Below are 20,385 nucleotides of genomic sequence, written 5' to 3'. Positions count from 1 at the left end.
TTCCTGTGGACTGGAGGGTAGCCAATGAAGCCCCACTGTTTATGAAAGGAAGGAGAGAAAACAGGGAATTATAGACCAAATAGCCTTACACTGGTAGTGCGGAAGATGCTTGAATCGATTGTTAAAGATGTTATAGCAGCGCATTTGGAAAGCAGTGACAGGATCGGTCAGTCAGCATGGATTTATGAAGGGGAAATCATACTTGACTACACTTGTGGAATTTTTTGAGGATGTAACAAGTAGAATGGATAAGGGCAAGCAAGTGGATGTGGTGTAACTATTATTGTCATATGTACCAAGATACAGTGAAAGATTTTGTGCTACCCTGTCACATTGTGCCAAACATGAGTACGATCAAGGTGCACACAAGTACAACAGACTATCAAGCTAAACAAGTCTGAAGAAGGGTCTTGACCCAAAAAGTCACCAATTCCTTCTCTCCGGAGATGCTGCCAGTCACGCTGAGTTACTCCAGCATTTTGTGTCAACCCTTAAGTACAATACCAGAATGCAGAATATAGTATCCTAGTGTTACAGTTACTGTGAAAGTGCAGACAAAAAAACTGCATGGTCCACAATGAGGTAGGTTGGAGGATCAAAACTACACCCTAACTTGGGGAATGTTTAAGAAGGAACTGCAGGTGCTGGAAAAATCGAAGGCAGATAAAAATGCTGGAGAAACTCAGCGGGTGAGGCAGCATCTAGATGCTGCCTCACCCGCTGAGTTTCTCCAGCATTTTTATCTACCTAACTTGGGGAAAGTCGTTTCAGTAGTCTGATAACAGTGGGGAAGAAGCTGTTCCTGACTATAAATGGTACATGCTTTCAAGCTTTTGTGTCGTCGGCCTGACGGCGGTGAATGACCGAAGTGACGATGAGCCTTGATTATGTTTGCTGCTTTCCCAGGGTAGTGTGAAGTATGGATGGTGTCAGTGGTGGGGAGGCTGGATTGTGTGATGAACTGGGCTACATCCAGAATGATCTCTGTGGATATTATTTCTTGCAGTGTTGGCAGAGCTGTTGTGATGCATCCCGATAGGATTTTCCTACGGAGGATCTGATTCCTTCTGGTTCAAATGAATGAACTTGCTGTACCTGCGCTGTCTAACCCGTTATAGCCTCAGGGGAAAGATTGCTTGACATAAGTGCTTCAGAATTCTCAAACCTTCATGGCCTCTCCCAACAAGAACCAGTCCATAGAGATTTTTCCCTAACACTTAAAGGGGAATTAAAAAAAAAAAAAATTCTGGAGATACAGCGTGGAAACAAATCCCTTAGCCCACCATGAGGTGGGGGATTGCAAATTTCACGTGGTACACCCTGTTTCGACTAATGCAATTAACCCGACGTGCACAAACAAATAGATCAAATAGACCAAAGTTGACCTACAACTTTAGACTGTGCACATCATACGCAAGATGAAGAAGAAGCCCACCATGTCCTTGCCGTCCAGCGATCACCCCGTATCCTAGTTCTATCCTACACACACACAATTAACCTACAAACCTATACATCTCCGGAGTGTGGTAGGAAACCGGAGCGCCCGGAGAGCTTCCACGCCGTCACAGGGAGAACGTACAAACTCCATACAGATAGCACCCATAATCAGGATGTAACCCGGGTCTCTGGCACTGTGAGGTAACTATGTGCCGGCCTACACAATGAACAGATAGAAATGAGGGTGTTGCCCACTGCATAACACTAACCACTACCTCTGCAACTATAACCTATCCTGGACTTTGTTATAGTTGCACTGCAGGCTTCCATTTTGCATTATTATGCCCCGGTTACCTAGTATTACTAATTAATAATGTTTCGTATAATTGAGTACTGTATGCTCATTTGTGTGTGTATTACATGAACGCGCCTGTAAAGCTGCAGAAAGCAAGGCTTTAATGGTTCTGTTGCTGTACATGTGGTAATTAAACTCTTGTAACGAATCACTTAAAACAATGCAGACACAATAGCAACGTGACCTCTTATTCTAGTTCATATAGCCGGCTGGTCAAAGGAATGTATGCCTCTCTGCGCTTTGAATCCTGTACAAGTGGAGTCATTAACAAAGGTCAACTTCAGTTCTGCAGAAGACCACTTTCTGCACTGCCCTTCAAGTCCACTCATTCTCAATCCTCGAAAATAGTCACAGTGTGTTGGAGTAACTCAACGGGTCTGGCAGCACCTCTGGAGAAAATGAATAGATGACGTTTTGGGTCGAGACCCTTAGTGTAGATTAGTTTACTTTAGAGATACAGTGCGGAAACAGGCCTTTCGTCACACCGAGCGATCCTCACACACTAACATTATCCTACACAAAAGGTATAGACAAAAATGCTGGTGAAACTCAGCGGATGAGGCAGCATCTATGGAGAGAAGGAATAGGCGACGTTTCAGGTCCAGACTCTTCTTCAGACTGATGTCGGGTGGGGGGTTAGGAAAAAGAAAGGAAGAGGCGGAGACAGTAGGCTTGTGGAAGTGCTGGGAATGGGGAGGGGGAGGGGAAGGAGGGAGAAAGCAAGGACTATCTGAAATTACACACATAAGGGTCAATTTACCATTTTTACCGAGCCAATTAACCTACAAACCTGTATGTCTTTGGACTGTGGGAGAAAACCAGAGCACCAGGAAAAAACCCACACAGTCACGGGGAGAACGTACAAACTCCGTACAGACAGCACCAGTAGTCAGGCGCGAACCCGGGTCTCTGGCGCTGTAAGTCAGCAACTCTACCGCTGCACCACTTCATCAGACTGAGAATGCGGGGGAGAGGGAAACTAGAGGTATGAAAAGGAACAGAAGAAATCGGAGCTGGCACCAATGAAAGGCATGAAAGGTGGGCCACACAACGGTCCATTGGTGGCTGTGGAAGAGGTGATTAAGAAGGGATGTGAGCAATGAAACTAGCCAGACGACCAGGGTGGAGGTGGGACGGAGAGAGAGGGAATGCAAGGGTTACTTGAAATGAGAGAAATCATTATTCATATTGCTGGCTTGACCCGCTGTATTCAATCCTTGCGGATCAGATTGGGGTCGGCTTTCCATTCGACTGATTTTTGTTCCTGAGCATTTAGACTTCCATTCTCCAACCTATTCCCGAGTGGAAACTGACAAGTGAGTTTATGGGATCTAGTCTTCATTGTTCGTAATTGTCTTTGATGCAATTTCCTTTTCAATGCCCATCTCATGGGCTTCCCACCAAGGCATCAATGGAGCCACTACTTCCAACATTTATTGAGTATTTCGCACTGGTCAACTTATAGCAGAGACGTGAGGTTTGGCAGAACAATCTATCTTGACTGATGTTACCTTCTAAATATTCACTTAAAGCCAGACAGCATTGCTTGATGCAACGCTGCACTGGTATAGTTGGCTGCTTCATGTGAAGCCTTGTGGTGGAATTATTATCATCCTGAAGCAAGTACTATTAACAGCATTTAAAGGACACTTGGCAGGTACATGGATAGGAATGGTTTAGAGGGATGCAGGCCAAATGGAGGAATATGGCTGCCAGCTCTACCAGCCTTCTTCCCTCCATTACAACCTGAAACGTCACCTACCCACCTTCCACAGAGATGCTGCCTGACCTACTGAGTTGCTCCTGCACTTTGTGTACTTTTAGAATCAGAATCACACTTTATTCGCCAAGTATGTTTTGCAACATACGAAGAATTTCATTGGCTAGGCCAGTCATACAATTAACAGTAATAACAGATCACTCAAAAACACATTTTAACGAACTCCTACACATTCCTCACTGTGATGGAAGGTGAAATAAAGTTCAAGTCCTTCCCTTAGTTCCTCCTTGGTCGTGGGCCTCGAGCCCCCGTTGACGGGATGATCTTGACTCCTGTAGCCGGCGGCGTTCGGGTCCCGCATCAGGGGGATGTCAGCTCCCCCGCGCCGGACGATCAAACCTCGCGTCGGGGCTGGAGAACCTTCCGCGGCGTTGGAGCTCCTGACTCGGCCTCAACCGAGACTACGAGCCCTTGATGGTGATTCCGTGGTGGTCACGGTGGGAGCGATCCCAGGCAAGGGATCGGCTCCGATGTTGAGTCCACGCATTAGTTAGGGCATTTTGGTCGACACGGAAAAGTTGAGTCAAAGAACGTGTTTCCGTGCTGTAAGACTCCACCTGAATATTAGTGATACAGTGATACGTGTTGGGGCAGTTCACTTTAATGCGCTGTCAGCTGTCATTTTATAAGGAAATTAAATTTTGAAAATATTTCATTTATCGCTTCATTTTGAACGCTTCAAGTTTCATTTTGGACAGAACTTAAACATTTTGACAACACAACCACAGCTCGCCATGACTCTACGGCTTTGAAACAGTGCTTAATAAATAGATGAGACAGTACCAGTGTAAGTGAACTCAGCACTAATGCCTGATGGTAATGTGATTGGCAACAGGAACTGTTCTAAAGGCAGATTGAAGATTTGCAGCAATAATCTTTTACAGCTGATAAGGGATGTTAAATCATTTTTGATGCATTTTGATCAATGCCACAATTTGGCCGTGTTTTCAGTCAACATTAGAAAAGGAATTCCCCACCACGCCTCCTTGTCAGGAGAGCTTACTATTGACTCTGCTGACTGATGTGCCCACATAAAAGTAAATCAGGGTTGCTACCAACGTGCAGTTTTATATAGTGTACTAAATATCTGATGTAAAGTTGGGAAAAGGGGAAGTACAACGAGAGCTGGGGGCACTTCACCAATCACTGAAAGTAAGCATGCAGGTATAGCAGTCAGTGAAGAAAGCTAATGGCATGTTGGCCTTCATAACAAGAGGAGCAGACTATAGGAGCAAAGAGGTCCTTCTGCAGTTGTGCAGGGCCCTGGTGAGACCACACCTGGAGTATTGTGTGCAGTTTTGGTCTCCAAATTTGAGGAATGCAGCGTAAGTTCACGAGGTTAATTCCCGGGATGGCGGGATTGTCATATGTTGAGAGAATGGAGCGACTGGGCTTGTATACACTGGAATTTAGAAGGATGAGAGGCAATCTTATTGAAACATATAAGATTATTAAGGGATTGGACACGCTAGAGGCAGGAAACATGTTCCCAATGATGGGGGAGTCCAGAACCAGGGGCCACAGTTTAAGAATAAGGGGTAGGCCATTTAGAACGGAGACGAGGAAACACTTTTTCATCACGAGAGTTGTGAATCTGTGGAATACTCTGCCTTAGAAGGCAGTGGAGGCCAATTTTCTGGATGCTTTCAAGATAGAATTAGATAGAGCTCTTAAAGATGGCGGAGTCAAGGGATATGGGGAGAAGGCAGGAACAGGGTACTGATTGGGGATGATCAGCCATGGTCACAGTGAATGGCGTTGCTGGCTCGAAGGGCCGAATGGCCTACTCCTGCACCTATTGTCTATTGTAAAATTAAACTCATCACACAGACCAGACTGCACTACTGACTCTCTCTACAGTTCACACTGCCTCGGTAAAGCAGCCAACATAATCAAAGACCGGTCATTCCTCCTTCCCTCTGCTCATGTGTGACACCGAAGCTGGTAAGCACGCACCTCCTACTCGATAAGAGCTTCTTCCCCTCTGTTGTCAGGTGTCTGAACGGTCCATCCATAAGCTAGAGTACCATCCGCACACTAGGGTACTCGCTGGGATGCTGTCTCCTGCCAGTGGTTGTAGTTGGAATTTGGGAGCAGCAATATTGGCCAGGACTTACCAGCGGTTATTTCATCACCTGATTTCTTACAAGTATAAAGGCAGGCGCCAGAAAGCCAGAAGTTAGTTCAAGATCATGTACGAGAGGGGTTCACCGACGGGCTGAGCCGCGATCAGCGCTGCGGACGGAGGCAGAGAGAGAGAAAGAGAGGAGAGAGATGCTGCTGCTGCTGCTGCGGTAAAACGGACCATGTGCATACCAAGACAAGTCTTGTTTTTGTCCTCTCTTGCCAATAAAACTGATTTGTAACTAAACAGACAAATTAGTCTTTTTTTTTGTTTTACTAGTCAGTTCCTTGAACCCATTCCCTTGTAACACACGTCCCATATACCCCCCCCCCCCCCCCCCCCCCCCCCCCCCCCCCCCCCCCCCATGCCTCTGTGTAGAAAAAATTGCCCCTCAGGTCCCCATTAAATCTTTCCCCGTTCACTTTAAATCTAGGTGCTCTGGTTCTTGACTGCCCTGCTCTGGGCATTTTAGGTTGTGGATGTTGGTCACGGTTTTGACCTAACACACACCAGCCTTCCATTTTCGACTCATCCCTACCCTATCTCCTTTCACCCTGCACCATCACACATCTTCTCTTTGGTTCACCCCCCCTCTCCATTAACTCTCTCTGCACATTCATTGTTTGTCTGTCGTTTTCCTTTCTGATGAAAGGTCATCAACCTGAAAAATAAACTTGGTTTCACTCTCCACAGCTGCGTAGCTTTTTCACGCAAGTTGGTGTATGGAACGAGCTGCCGGAGGAGGCAGTTGAGGCAGGTAGGATCACAAGGTTTAGACAGGTACATGGTTAGAACAGGTTTGGAAGGATATAGGCCAAACTCAGGCAGGCGGGACTGGTGTAGATGGGACATGTTGGCCAGTGTGGGCAAGTTGGGCCAAAGGGCCTGTTTCCATGCTGTAAGACCCTGAGGTTACATAAAATTACATAAGTTCTAGGAGCAGAATGAGGCCATTTGACCCATCAAGTCTACTCCGTCATTCAATCATGGCTGATCTATCTTTTCCCCTCAACCCCGTTCTCCTGCCTTCTCCCCATAACCCCTGACACCCGAATTAATCAGGAATCGATCAATCTCCAACTTGAAAATATCGATTGACTTGGCCTCCACAGCCGTCTGTGACAAAGAATTCCAGATTCACCAGATACTGGAGTGTTTCCTCATGTTGAATGTAAAGCCATAGCGGGCAGCACAGTGGCGCAGCGGGTAGAGCAGCTGCCTCAGAGCGACAGAGACCCGGGTTCGATTCTGACCTCGGGTGCAGGCTGTGTGGAGTTTGCACATTCTCCCTGTGACCGCATGGGTTTCCTCCGGGTGCTCCGGTCTCCTCACATCCCAAAGACGTGCGGGTTTGTAGGTGAACTGCATTTCGTTGTCTCTGTACTGTACACTGCACAATGACAATAAAGTTTGAATCTGAATCTGAATCTGAATTGGTCTCTGTAAATTGCCCCAAGTGTGTGGGAAGTGGATGAGAAAGTGGGATAACATAGAACTAGTGTGAATGGGCGATTGATGGCCGGGTAGAAAGTCAGAACCTTTACCTCAGGGTGGAAATATCAATAGTGGCATTTAAGAGACTTTTCGATAAGCACATGAGTATGCAGGGAATTGAAGGATATGCATATTCATGTTCCTGTCCAAAAGGGTCTGAGGAAGGGTCTAGACCCGAAACGTCACCCATTCCTTCTCTCCAGAGATGCTGCCTGACCCACTGAGTTACTCCAGCATTTTGTATCTATCAAAAGTCTCTGAAACGCCACAATGGCATCTGCCTCGACCACCAACACCAGCAACGAGTTCTAAGCACTTGCCACCCTCTGTGTAAACAAAAAACTTGCATGGCCCATTCCTTTTAACTTTGTCCCTCTCACTTTAAAGCAATGCCCTCTAGTCTGTGATATTTCCATCTTAAAAGGGTATCGCTGTTCTATGTGTGGGTAGGTAAGTGATGGTCTGGGCATCATGTCCAGCACATACATTGTGGGCCAAAGGGCCTGTTCGTGTGCTGTAATGTACTATGATGTTGAATGCTCCTGTCAGTGTCATGATTGAAGGAATGGAAGGAGTATCTCAGCAAGCTGTTGCTGGGCAGATGCCCCTCTGCATTATCCATGCACATTGTAGACATGAGAGAAATAGATAAGGGTGAATGAACAGAGACTTTGTGTAGAAGACAGCACCCGTAGTCAGGATCGAACCCGGGGTCTCTGGCACTGTAAGGCAACAACTCTACTGCTGTGCCACCGTGCACCGACCAGGTCAGGAAATCGACAACCAGAGGACAGATGTTTAGGGTGAGAGGGGAGTGATTTAATAGGAACCCAAGGAGCAACTTTTTCACACAGAGGGTGGTGGGTATATGGGATGAGCTGCCAGTGGAGGTAGTTGAGGCAGGTACAATAACAACATGTAAAAGACGCCGGAACTGCAGATGCTGGTTTACACCGAAGATGGACACAAAAAGCTGGAGTAACTCAGCGGGTCAGGCAGCATCTCTGGAGAAAGGGGATAGGTGACGTTCCGAGTCAAGAACCTGGGACACTGGGATAGGGACATGGAAAGGAAAGGTTTGGAGGGAGTTGTGGGCAGCTGGGGGCATCTTGGTCAGCATAGGCAAGTTGTGCCGGACTGCCTGTCTCCCAGACACATGCCGTTAGGGTGGGCAAGGTAGGCACTGCCTATCCTGACTAAAATTATAAAATGGTAATTATTCAATATAAATAGTAAAGGCATGGGACAATTATGCCTATCCAAGAGATCGATCTCTTAGGTAGGCATAATTCTCCGTGCCTTTCATCCGCAGTACTTGCAACAGGCGAAGGTCTGTGCAGCCCACGTGCCGTCAGCGCTGCTTCAAGCTGCCAATTTCAAGCGGAGCTAAAGGCAGCTGAAATGTTGCCTTTGCTGTACTGTGCATGCGCAGCGCGAGTTTCTTGGCTGGTTTTTCAAATATGGATTGCCATTATCTTAAGTGTATCTTCAGAAACAAAGAGAGAAGAATGGAGTTTGTGTACCAATAATGTGGTAAGTACATTTCTTAGTGCTATATGTTTTTAAATACCGTATTTCCCGGGGAGGTGGAGGTGGGTGGAGAGTTCCTTTCCCAGCGTTTGGGGAGTCTGGCCCGGGGTAAAGTTGCGGGGAGGGCAGGAGCGTTGTGAAGGAGGGGGTCGGGATCATGCCAGTAACCCACTTGCGACGCTCCTTACACAGAGCCACAGAGGCCGGGGGGGGCGAGAAGTAGGTCGGGTGGCTGTGAGTGGCCGACGGGCCGGACAGGGGAACCAGCCGCCACCTCAGCTCCTTCTGCCGGTCCCCGCTCACCTCTGGCAACTCTCCGTCTAAAAACCTCTCTCCTGCCGCTCGCTGGCCTCACTCATGTCAGCCGCTTCCCGCAAATCCTTAAATTCCGACAGCGCGATTGAGGTTACTCGGCTGTGGGAATTTAAGGATTTGTGGGAAGCGGCTGCCATGAGCGAAGCCGGCATGTGGCAGGTGAGAGGTGTTCAGATGGAGAGCACTGCCAGAGGTGAGCGGGCCGGCAGAAGGCGCTAAAGTGGCGGCCAGTTCTGTTGTCGGATCCTGGGGACCGCTCGCAGCTCCCCGAGCTGCTTTTATCCCCGACCACAATGCGGTGGCTCCTTGCCCGGAGCGCCACAGTAGCGGTGAGTGAGTGAGTTACTGGCATTATCCCTGACCAACCTCCTTCTCAACGCTCATGCCCTCCCCGCAACTTTAACCCCTGGCACAGACTCTCCACACGCTGTGAAAGGAACTGTCCCCCCAATTGGTCCCTTGAACAAGTGTTGTCATTCAAAGATGACAACTGATTCAACTTGTCCCTGTGCTCCCGTTGTTTCCCACCATCTCTCCACCTGCCATCACCCTTCACCCCCCACCATTCAGTAATTCAGAATAAAGGAGACTTGGAAGCTTTGGGCAAATTGAATTGTTACTGTCTTTATTTTTATTTTTTATTTTTACGGAGAGAACAATCTGCGCATGCGCGGTTTAAGTTTTTTTTTAAAAAGCCGACTGACTGCCTACCCTGAATAATTACTCACGGCACGTGCGTGCTGTCTCCGTGCTGTATGAGCATGACTTTGAGAGGTGCATGATAAGCCCATTGTCAGCAGAGTGCTCCCTCACATGTCAGACTTCTGGGGTCAACGACTTTGCTGAGTGGCGTGGGCTGCAGATCAACACTGACAAGACTAAGGAGTTAGTGGTGGACATTAGGAGGCGAGGAACACCCCTGTCCCCAGTCTCCATCAGTGGTGTGGATGTGTAGTTTACCAGGGAGTACAAATACCTTGGAGTGTACCTGGACAGTAAACTGGACTGGTCCAGGAAGGCTCCATTCCTTCGACGTCTGCAGTGAGATGCTGTAGATGTTCTACCAATCGGTGGTAGCCAGCGCCATCTTCTTCGCTGTCGTATGCTGGGGCAGCAGGGCGAAGGCCGCGGGTGCCAATGGGATTAACAAGCTCATCAGGAAGGCTGGCTCCGTCCTGGGGCGGAGTTGGACTCATGGGAGGTTGGTCTTGGAGGGGAGGATGCTCCTCAAACCGCGGAGCATCCTGGACAATACAGCTCACCCCCTCCGTGATACATTGGTCAACCTGAGGAGCACCACCAGCAACAGACTGGTTCCACCAAGATGCAACACAGAACGCCACAGGAGATCCTTCTTCCCTGTGGCTGTCAAACTGTACAACTCCTCCCCCTTCTGTCGTGGGGTAGACTGAGACTGACTTACCCCCCCCCCCTCTCACCCACCTACCCAATCTTTGTACATCCCCAATCCTTTCCACTCGGCACTTTAATTTCATGTTTCATGTATTTTGTGTTTTACGACTGTTGGCAGATCAATTTCCCTCCTGGGATAAATAAAGTTCTGTGGTATCGTATCTTAGTTCCCAAAGCAGGAATATAATCCTGTCATGATACAGGTGAATATTCTTTGTTGAACTCCTCAGCAGTGGACTGTATTCCGTATAAGTGGTGAGGACTTTCTATAATACACAGACGTAAAGAATTCACCGAAGGACACAGAATGCTGGAGTAACTCAGCGGGTCATGCAGCATCTCTGGAGAACATGGATAGTTGACGTTTCAGATCGAGACCCTTTTAGTTTAGTGTAGTTTAGAAATACAGCACGGAAACAAGCCCTTCGGCCCACCGAGTCCGCACCGAGTCAGCCATGATCATATTGAATGGCGGTGCAGGCTCGAAGGGCCGAATGGCCTACTCCTGCACCTATTTTCTAGGTTTCTATGACCAGTGATCCCCACACATTAACACGGTCCTGCACACACTAGGGACAATTTACACTTACACCAAACCAATTAACCTGCAAACCTGTACGTCTTTGGAGTGTGGGAGGAAACCGAAGACCTCGGAGAAAACCCATGCGGTCACGGGGAGAACGTACAAACTCGGTACAGACAAGGGTCTCTGGCGCTGCAAGCGCTGTAAGTCAGCAACACTACCGCTGCACCACCGTGCCACCCTTCAAACTAATCAAAGAAGGGTCCTGACTTGAAGCATCACCTATCCATGTTCTCCAACTTTGTGTTCTTTTGTGTAATAACCGGCATCTGCCGTTCCTACACAGAGAATTCACAGTCTATTTGAAGAATGCATGATTCTACTGTTAGATTCACCTGGCTCATGACAGGATTGTATTCCTACTGTATTGTTCAACTGGATTTCATTGTTTGCATTGAAATGTAAGGAATATTTAAGGATCTAATTCAAAGATTGAAATGGTTCCAGAGAGAACCCATGTTGGTCGGTGTGGGCAAGTTGGGCTGAAGGGCCTGTTTCCACGCTGTATGACTCTGACACTCTGACGCTGAGATGTTGAAGATGCAATTTCAGGACTTGTTTAAATGCCTGCAAATGACAGAGGGCGTCTGCTCTTCTTGCTTCTACCACCAGGTGGCACCTTCTTCCCACTTTATAAACCCATGGGCACTTTAGTACCAGCACATTTCCTACTGTCCGGCAGCATCTGGTTTTGTTTGTGTCGTTGCTATAAAATGATGAGACGAGTACTTTTATATACAGGAAATTGATAAGAACAATTGAATATAACAGTTTAAAGTTTTCTTTTGTCTTTCACCTACCTCCTCCTCATTTTTACTGCTTTAATCTTATCCATGTCCTTTAGAGATACAGTGTGGAAACAGGCCCTTCTGCCCACCGAGTCCTTTCTGACCAGCGAGCGTCAGTTCGCTAGTACACTAGTTCTCTCCTACACACTGGGGACAATTTACAGAGGCCAATAAACCTACAAACCTGTACGTCTTTGGAGTGTGGGAGGAAACCGGACCACCCGGAGAAAACCCACATGGTCACAGGCAGGACCTGCAAACTTCGTACAGACAGCACCCTCTATGCGGGTCTCTGGCGCTGTAATGCAAAGAATGAAAACAATTTTAATATTACCGTATAATCATCCATTTGTCAAATAGACTGTGAATTCTCTGTGTGGGAACGGCAGATGCTGGCTCATACACAAAAGGACACAAAGTTGGAGAACATGGATAGGTGATGTTTCAAGTCAGGACCCTTCTTCAATCTGATCAGCCCGAAGTAGGCACCCGTCTTGAAACGTCGCCTGTCCATGTTCTCCAGAGATGCTGCCTGACCTACTGAGTAACTCCAGCACTTTGCGACCTTTTGTGAATCTAACTCTATCGCTGCGCCACCGTGCCGGCCACGTCCTTCTCCGCGTTAACGTGTTGTCAGGTAGCATAACTGAAAAGTGTGCACAATGGTGATCTAGATACAGGAGCCTTGGTGGAGAGGTGTTCTTGTCAGGTGTGGGTGATCTAAGCCCACGTTTGTTCTCTGACACCCGCATTAGCGTTGCATTTACAATGAACATCGACCAGTACAGTACACTGCAGGAACAGGCCCTCAGGCCCACAATGTCCGCGCCCATTGATGCCGAGTTCAACTGATCTTCTCCGCCTGCTTTTGATGCGTATCCCACCATTCCCTGCATAGCCATGTGCCTATCTAACAGCCTCTTAAACGGCACTATTGTATGTGCCTCCATCACCACCACTGGCAGCACGTTCCAAAGCGGTGTCTGTGTAAAATATAACTTTAAACTTCCCTCCACTCCCCCTAGATCCATGTCCTCCAGTCTTTGACATTTCCACCCTGGTGTCAAAGGTTCCGACTGCCTATCCCAGGGGTGGGGAACCTGCGGCCTTCTAGGCCATTAAGTGCGGCCTTTTGAATGAGTCCAAATTTTGTAGAACAAATCCTTTTATTTTTATTATTATGTTTTTGTTCATCTTTTATTATTTTGATTTTAATCTTAACAAATACTTGCCAAAAAGTAAAAGAAGATTCAACAAAATAATCCTATATGTAATTGAAGTTCTGTGGATGCGGCCTTATTAGATTACAGCTAACTTAATGCGGCCTTCCAACATAAAAAGATTCCTCACCCCTGGTCTATCCTGTCATAGTTTTATATATTTCTATCATATCTCTCAACTTCAACCTCTGACTTCCAGAAAAAACAATCCGTTTTGGAGGATCTGGAAATCACCTTGCCCTTTATTTTATCTGTACCATCTTCAGCCCGGTCTTTACGAGCCCTTTTTTGTGTAATGTTGTGGTGAAGGATGTTTGATTGGTGTACAAGCAACTTTTAAGATGTAAGGTTGCAGCTGCTGGCTGTTTGACTCATCTCATCTGTGGTTGTCAATAAAGAGTGGCCTGGCCTAATTGCACAGTCCAGCACTAGGCCCACAGCCCTGGGGGCCCCAGCGTTTCAAGTCCACATAAAAGCACATTTTAAATGTTTCTGGTTTTATCGTCCTATCAGGCAGTAAGTCGCAGGCTCTTCCCACCCTCTGGGTGAAGATATGTTTCATCATTTCCCTCCAATCACTTTTTTTTTGTTCCAGTTGAGTTTAGAGATGCAGCGCGGAAACAGGCCCTTCGGCCCACCGAGCCGCGCTGTCCATTGATCCGTCCCGCACATTATCACTATCCTACACACACTAGGGACAATTTACAATTTCACCAAATCAATTAAACTACAAACCTGTGTGTCTTTGGGGTGTGGGAGGAATCCGGAGCACCCGTAGAAAACCCACGTAAGTCACGGGGAGAACGTACAAACTCCGTGCAGACAGCACCCGTAGTCAGGATTGAACCCTGGTCTCTGGCGCTGTAAGGCAGCAACTCTACCGCTGCGCCACCGTGCCGCCTATTTAAAGAACTTTCTTTAAATGTTCACGCCTTTAGTATGTGAGATCCAAATTTTGACCGCGTGTGGTCTTCTGGTGTGGAATGACGGAGAGGAGAATATTTCTCTCTGTGTGCGTTCAAAATTTGCAAGAAATGTTCTTCAGCCTAACGTTCCACTAGTTCCATAGCAGGGGAAGTGCCCCCGAACAAAGCCCTTACACTATACCACCCTGCACTCACTAAAACACCCAAGTACATGTGTGTAACACCTTCACTTCCCAAAACTGAAATTACTCAGCAGTGCTCAAAGCTGTGCCCCTGAGGTGTCTGTCTTCATCCACCCTAGCCACACTCTCATTTCACTCCTGCTATCGGGCAAGAGGTACAGGAGTCTGGAATCTGTCACCACCAATTTCACGAACAGCTTCTTCCCAACAACCACCAGGCTATTAAACACTACAAACACCAACTAAACTTCAAACTACAAACTATCTTGCACGGATGTTTTTTTAATTTATTGATTTTTATTGTGTTATCTATGCATACTGCCTCATTTTCTGGCACAAGTAAGAATTTCATTGTTCTATTTTCGGTACATATGACAATTGAACACTCTTTTGATTTGACTTGATTCTTGAATGTTCTTGGTGGTAATAGCCTGGTATTATTAATGATTATTAATATTTACTAATCAATGGCATTTAATAATCCCATCAACAACTAGAGAGCGGTCCTGAGCTTCCATCTACCTCAGACTATCTTTAATCGGACTTTACTGGCCTGTGTATGTTGCACCAAACGATATTCCCTGCACCATGTATCTGTACACTGTGCATGACTGGATTGTAATTATGTATAGTCTTTCCGCTGACTGATTAGCACGCAACAAAAGCTTTTCACTGTACCACGGTCCATGTGACAATAAACTAAACTAAATTAATAATCCATAAATATAGGCATAAAAACGAATGCAGGTTCTTAGAGACAGATTCATGAATAGACAGGTTTAGAGGGCCAAACACAGGCAGGTGGGACTAGCTGGGACATGCTGGTTGGTGTGGACAAGTTGGGCCAAATGGCCTGTTTCCACACTGTGTGATTCTATGACACTATGATTCTATATATTAATAATATACCCCTAAGCCTCACGTTGCCATGTTGATGAGGTAGTCTTTGAGGTATTTGACCTTTGGATGCCGCATGGTTATGTTTACCTTAACCAGAAAAGGTGAGTATGTTGCATTGTGTTCAATAGCTGGGCCAACTACCCCCCTCACCTTTTAGTTTGCTGACTGGCCCTGTGATATGTACCTGGCTTTACAACACTCGCAGAATGCACGAGTCTGAGCTGTCTCGTCAAGTCACAATTTGTTTGATAAAACAAAAGAATCGTCTATTGAAATCAATTATTCGGTGGAACACAGCTCTCTAATCTGTTAATTACTGCCATTATTATTGCACAAATCTTATGTCTGCACAGCGGTAGTTGCTGCCTTACAGCGCCAGAGACCCCAGGTTCGATCCTGACCTCGGGGGCTGCCTTTGGTGATTGCACGTTCTCCCTGTGACTGCGGCCGTTTCCACCCACATCCCAAAGATACGTGCGGGTTTGTAGGTTCAAATGTATAGGGAGATGATGTGAAAGTGGGATAACATAGAACTAGTGTGAACGGGTGATCGAACGGTAGTGTGCACTCGGCTGTTAGACCCTCAGTCTGAAGAATGGTCTCAACCCGAAACATCTCCTATTACTTTTCTACAGAGGTGCTGCCTGTCCCGCTGAATTACTCCAGCATTTTTTGTCTATCATTGGTGGGCCGGAGAGCCTGTTTCCATGCTGTATCTCTAAAACTAAACCCTAGCTGACGTGTGGTAGCAAATACTGCCCCAGTTTATCTTTCCTATTTAAAGTTATAATAAGACAAAAGATCACACAAAGCAAAGTTCAGTGTAAGCATTTCTAGTACCGTTTGGTCTGTCTCATAATCAATGCAACAGCAAATCTGAAAATTATGAATAAACTGAAACAAATTTACTGACAATATCATCGCAGCATAATTTTCCTTGGGGGAAAGAAAAGACACAAATTGCTGTATCTCAGCGGGTCAGGCAGAATGTCCGGAGAACGTGGATAGGCGATGGTTTGGGTTGGGACCCTTCTTCAGACTGGTTTTGCCAGTGGGCGTGGGTATTGTACAGGGGCACTCCAGTACTACCAGCATGTGGACCAGACAACTGAACCATCTATCAACTAGAGAGCAGTCCTGAGCTACTCCCTACCTTGCTGAACACCCACAGACTATCTGAGGGTGCACTAAACGTTATTCCCTTTATCATGTATCAATACAAGAAGATTGAGGGGGGATCTTATAGAAACTTACAAAATTCTTAAGGGGTTGGTCAGGCTAGATGCAGGAAGATTGTTCCCGATGTTGGGGAAGTCCAGAACAAGGGGTCACAGTTTAAGGATACGAGGGAAATCTTTTAGGACCAAGATGAGAAAAACATTTTTCGCACAGAGAGTGGTGAATCTCTGGAATTCTCTGCCACAGAAGGTAGTTGAGGCCAGTTCAGTGGCTATATTTAAGAGGGAGTTAGATGTGGCCCTTGTGGCTAAAGGTATTAGGGGGTATGGAGAGAAGGCAGGTACAGGATACTGAGTTAGATGATCAGCCATGATCATATTGAATGGTGGTGCAGGCTCCAAGGGCCGAATGGCCTACTCATGCACCCATTTTCTATGTTTCTATATACTGTGGATGGCTTGATTGTAATCATGTCTAGTCTTCCCGCTGACTGGTTAGCACGCAGCGAAAGCTTTTTGCTGTACCTCGGTACACGTGACAGTAAACTAAACGAAACTAACCAGGCCAGCACAGTGCCACGGCTCACAACGGCAGAGACCCGGGTGCGATCCTGACCTCGGGTGCTGTTTGTGTGTAGTTCACACGTTCTCCTTGTGACATGAAGAAGCGAACTACACCCGAAACGTCACCCATTCCTTCCGTCCGTCGCTGCCTGTCCCGCTGAGTTACTCCAGCATTTTATGTCATATCTAAACTAAACTAGACTCAGACCTTTCCTTTGTAAACGCCGCCAAAACATGGCGACTGTGCATTTGTGGGTTGTGCAAAAGAACTTGCCTTTGCTGTGCGTACGTGACATGAACGAGGCGTTAGATCCACGGCATTCACGTTGTGTTTTCATTTCCCAGTACGACTACAGCTTCAGAACGGAACAGAGTGCCGCTGCTCGCCTTCCTCCGAGTCCCGCTAAGTGTCAACAGACCCTGACGTCCTGAAGACTGGTCTCAATGGACCTCTTGCAAATTAAGGGACGGAGAACCGACTGGATCAAGCAGCGTTGTTGGGAGATCTTGCTTTTCTTTACCTTCCACTGAAATAGAATTGGTATTCTGGCTAAAACGGGCAGTGTTTCTAATAATCAGCAGTCTACCTGCAACCTAACCTTTTGTACATGGAGTTTTTGTAGATATAATGTTCAATGTGATCTTTTAATTACAGATCTTTGGGCCTTGGACACAACGATTATTAAGCAAAGGCTGGATGTTTTTGCCTTCATGAGCCATAGTATATTTCTTCATCTCCCATTCATCAGGTTATTTTTGCACATTTCAGAAACCCTTCTGGGTTGGTCATTCTCACAGACTAAGCAGCGTCCAACATATAACTAGCGATTTCTTTTAAGACATTATACAGAATTAGGAGTACTTTTTTTAAATGAAGGAAATAAAATTAAGTTTGGAAATATCATGACATAACTGCTTTATTTACCAGCAATCCAAACTTTTGTTCCAGAGTAATATCTAACATTTTGACCGACATTATCTACATCATGTAGCAAAGTCATAAGAAGTTTGTTCATACCAGCCAGGGAACTGGAGAGTCGCTGGTTTTAGTTATCTTGCAATGTGCCATATTACTTTTGTACACATTCTAAAACAGCTTCATTTATGCCGCCCTTGTTAATCATCGTCTGTTTTATTGTTTCTTCCCCTGAAAAATTCCCCGATTTTTTCATTCTCTCGCTCCCTCTCTCTTTCTCTCCCCTCTCTCTCTCTCTCGCTCTCTCCCTCTCTCCCTCTCTCCCTCTCTTGGAGTTAAACACCTTGTTAACAGAAATCGGAATGGGACACAATTTCAGGGGGGGGTCGTAGATGCCATGTTCAAATTAATTTCTTCCCTTTCTTTTTCCACCCCCAGTTTTCATCTCATTGTGAAGCTTTTCTGTTGAGCTTCTCAGCACCGGCAGCAAAACGTTCCAGCCTGTAAATTCTTTTACCACACTTTTTAAAAAATGTTGTTTTTGGAGAAAAAAAAACAGTATTAGTTACGTCGTAGTCAGTAATTGCAAATGAAAACGGGCCTTCCTTACTGATTCTTGATCAACATGGGGCATTTGTGCTATCTTAATGATTTATTTGCCTGCAATCTTTCTACACTTGCGTAAGGTATGATTCCGTGATTGTATTCTGAGTGAAATGTTTTGGTTTGTCAAATGCACTGATTTGCTTTGCACTGCGATTTTGTTTTTAAAGATGTTTTGGGGCTCCTCTTTTTAACGTGGAATCGTTTTTGTTTTGGTCTTATCTTTTCAAAACTCCTAATTCTCATTGTCCTCAACATGTCTGTGATTCTAGATGAACGCTGTGTAAACCTTGTGTAACACTGTAAAGGCTTGTAAAGTGTCGGCTATTATTTAACGGCAGGGTCCCGTTTTGCCAGCCCCCGCGGATCGCAGCCGCCTTCTCCAAGGCTGTGTATCTCATCCCAGATATCGTCTGCGTTCAGTTCGGATTGTGCGGCAGACTCCAGAATGCAGTGTCTCAGTGGATGGAGCTGAGGGGCAAAGCAAGCGCATACTGGCTGCCTTGTACACCTAATGCGCAGCAGTTGTGCATGGGCATTTTCCTTTTGTTCACCCCCCCCCTGACTTTATCATTTCCAGTGCAAAACAAATGCTGCCTACTGTGGGCTAAGGCTTGTGAGATGGACTGAATAATCGTCAGTGTTGTAGAATTGCATGCCTGTCCTGTATGTGGGATAACATGTCTAGCTTAGTACCTCAAAACCCGTGGCGTAAAGCACCCGTGGTGTTCCGACTCGACACGGGTTACTTGAGCTTCGAAGAGTTGATTTTCAAATACTGCATGAGATGCGTGTGTAACTCTTTAGTCTAAGAAAGTGGAATCGGTATTTTTTTTCCCCCCCTCCATCGAGATTATGTCATTATTTCTGTCAAAGAATTGCGAGTCATTTTCTATTTGTGTTGACTGCATTTAAATATGCAGTGGAGCTTAATGATATTAAGATAGTCTGCTACTGAAGAATGAGCCTTTGCCTAAAGCAGGGCTAAGTGTGGCCAGCTATCTTCACTTCACTCATTTATATTTTGTTGTAAATAAAACATTGATAACATCAGAACTTCCACCCGAGTATTACAAATCTTTTGGCAAAAATTGAAAATCTTTTAACTTTCCTTATGGTTGTTTCATTTTTAATTGTGTTGGAGATTTAAACCACTGTTCTAAAATACTTAGAAATAAAATCTTACTGTATTTATCGTAAACCTGTTTCTTGTACCCATGAAGGAAGGTTTATAATTCGGTTTATTGCGCCTGTATTAATGTAACTTGTTAAATAAAATATCCATTTTAACTGGTGCCTTATTTTCTCTCGCTATTCTATTTTTTTTAAATAATTCATTCATAAACCATCCCGCACAGTGGATCAGCTGGTGGAACCGCTGCCTCACAGGGTCAGCGACCTGGGTTCCATCCTGACCTTGGGTGCTGCCCTTGTGGAGTTTGCACGTTCTTCCCTGTGACTGCGTGGGTTTCCTCCATAAGCTCTGGTTTCCTCCCACCTCTCAAAGACGTGGCAGTTTGTGGATTAACTGGCCCTCTGTAAATGCCCCATATGTATAGGAAGAAGATAAGCAAGTGGGATAACATAGAACTTGTGTGAATGGGTGATCCATAGTCAGCATGCACTCTGTGGGCTGAAGGGCCTGAGTCGATGCTATAGCTGTGAATACTCAATATTCCAACGACTCCATGAGCACCTGTTGGTTTGTGGCTTCAAAAAATGAAATGGATGACCTGTTTACCAGAGATGAGCACAAAAAGCTGGAGTAACTCAGCGGGTTATGCAGTATCTCTGGAGAAAATGGACAGGTGACGTTTTGGTCGGGACCCTTCTTCAGACCTATTGACCAGATTTTGTTTGCTGACTAAAGAACGTTGGCCAAACGTGAGAAGTTGTTGTTGGGTAACCACCTGTATAAGTAGAAAGGGGCCAGGTTGATTGAATCATTTAAATCCAGCGCATCTATCATTTCAACACTCTTCTGTACCACAGCGAAGCTGCAGATAGAACATGGAACAGTACAGCATAGGAACAGGCCATTCGGCCCACTATGTCTGTGATGGACATGACCCCAAC

The 20,385-nt window shown here is 46.0% G+C and overlaps 1 protein-coding gene across 5 annotated transcripts in view; it reads left to right on the top strand.

Annotated features, from left to right (window-relative positions):
* LOC129711847 (multivesicular body subunit 12B-like) overlaps positions 1 to 20,385 on the top strand; it is a 224,990-nt gene that overhangs the window by 178,850 nt on the left and 25,755 nt on the right. For 3 of the 5 annotated variants that reach the window (XM_055659809.1, XM_055659810.1, XM_055659806.1), the window contains exon 10: positions 17,136 to 19,604. The exons of 1 other annotated variant lie outside the window; for it this stretch is intronic. In XM_055659809.1, coding sequence (XP_055515784.1) covers positions 17,136 to 17,222 — 87 coding nt within the window. In that variant the 3' untranslated portion in view covers positions 17,223 to 19,604. Of the gene's footprint in view, positions 1 to 5,722; positions 5,771 to 17,135; positions 19,605 to 20,385 lie in introns of those variants that run through there. One more of the 5 variants, XM_055659808.1, reaches the window with a different exon arrangement.

This window comes from Leucoraja erinacea, chromosome 31 (assembly GCF_028641065.1).
Source record: "Leucoraja erinacea ecotype New England chromosome 31, Leri_hhj_1, whole genome shotgun sequence".
In the NCBI taxonomy this organism is placed as follows: domain Eukaryota; kingdom Metazoa; phylum Chordata; class Chondrichthyes; order Rajiformes; family Rajidae; genus Leucoraja; species Leucoraja erinaceus.
Note: the sequence above shows the minus strand (reverse complement) of the source record. Positions and strands in the feature narration are given on the sequence as shown.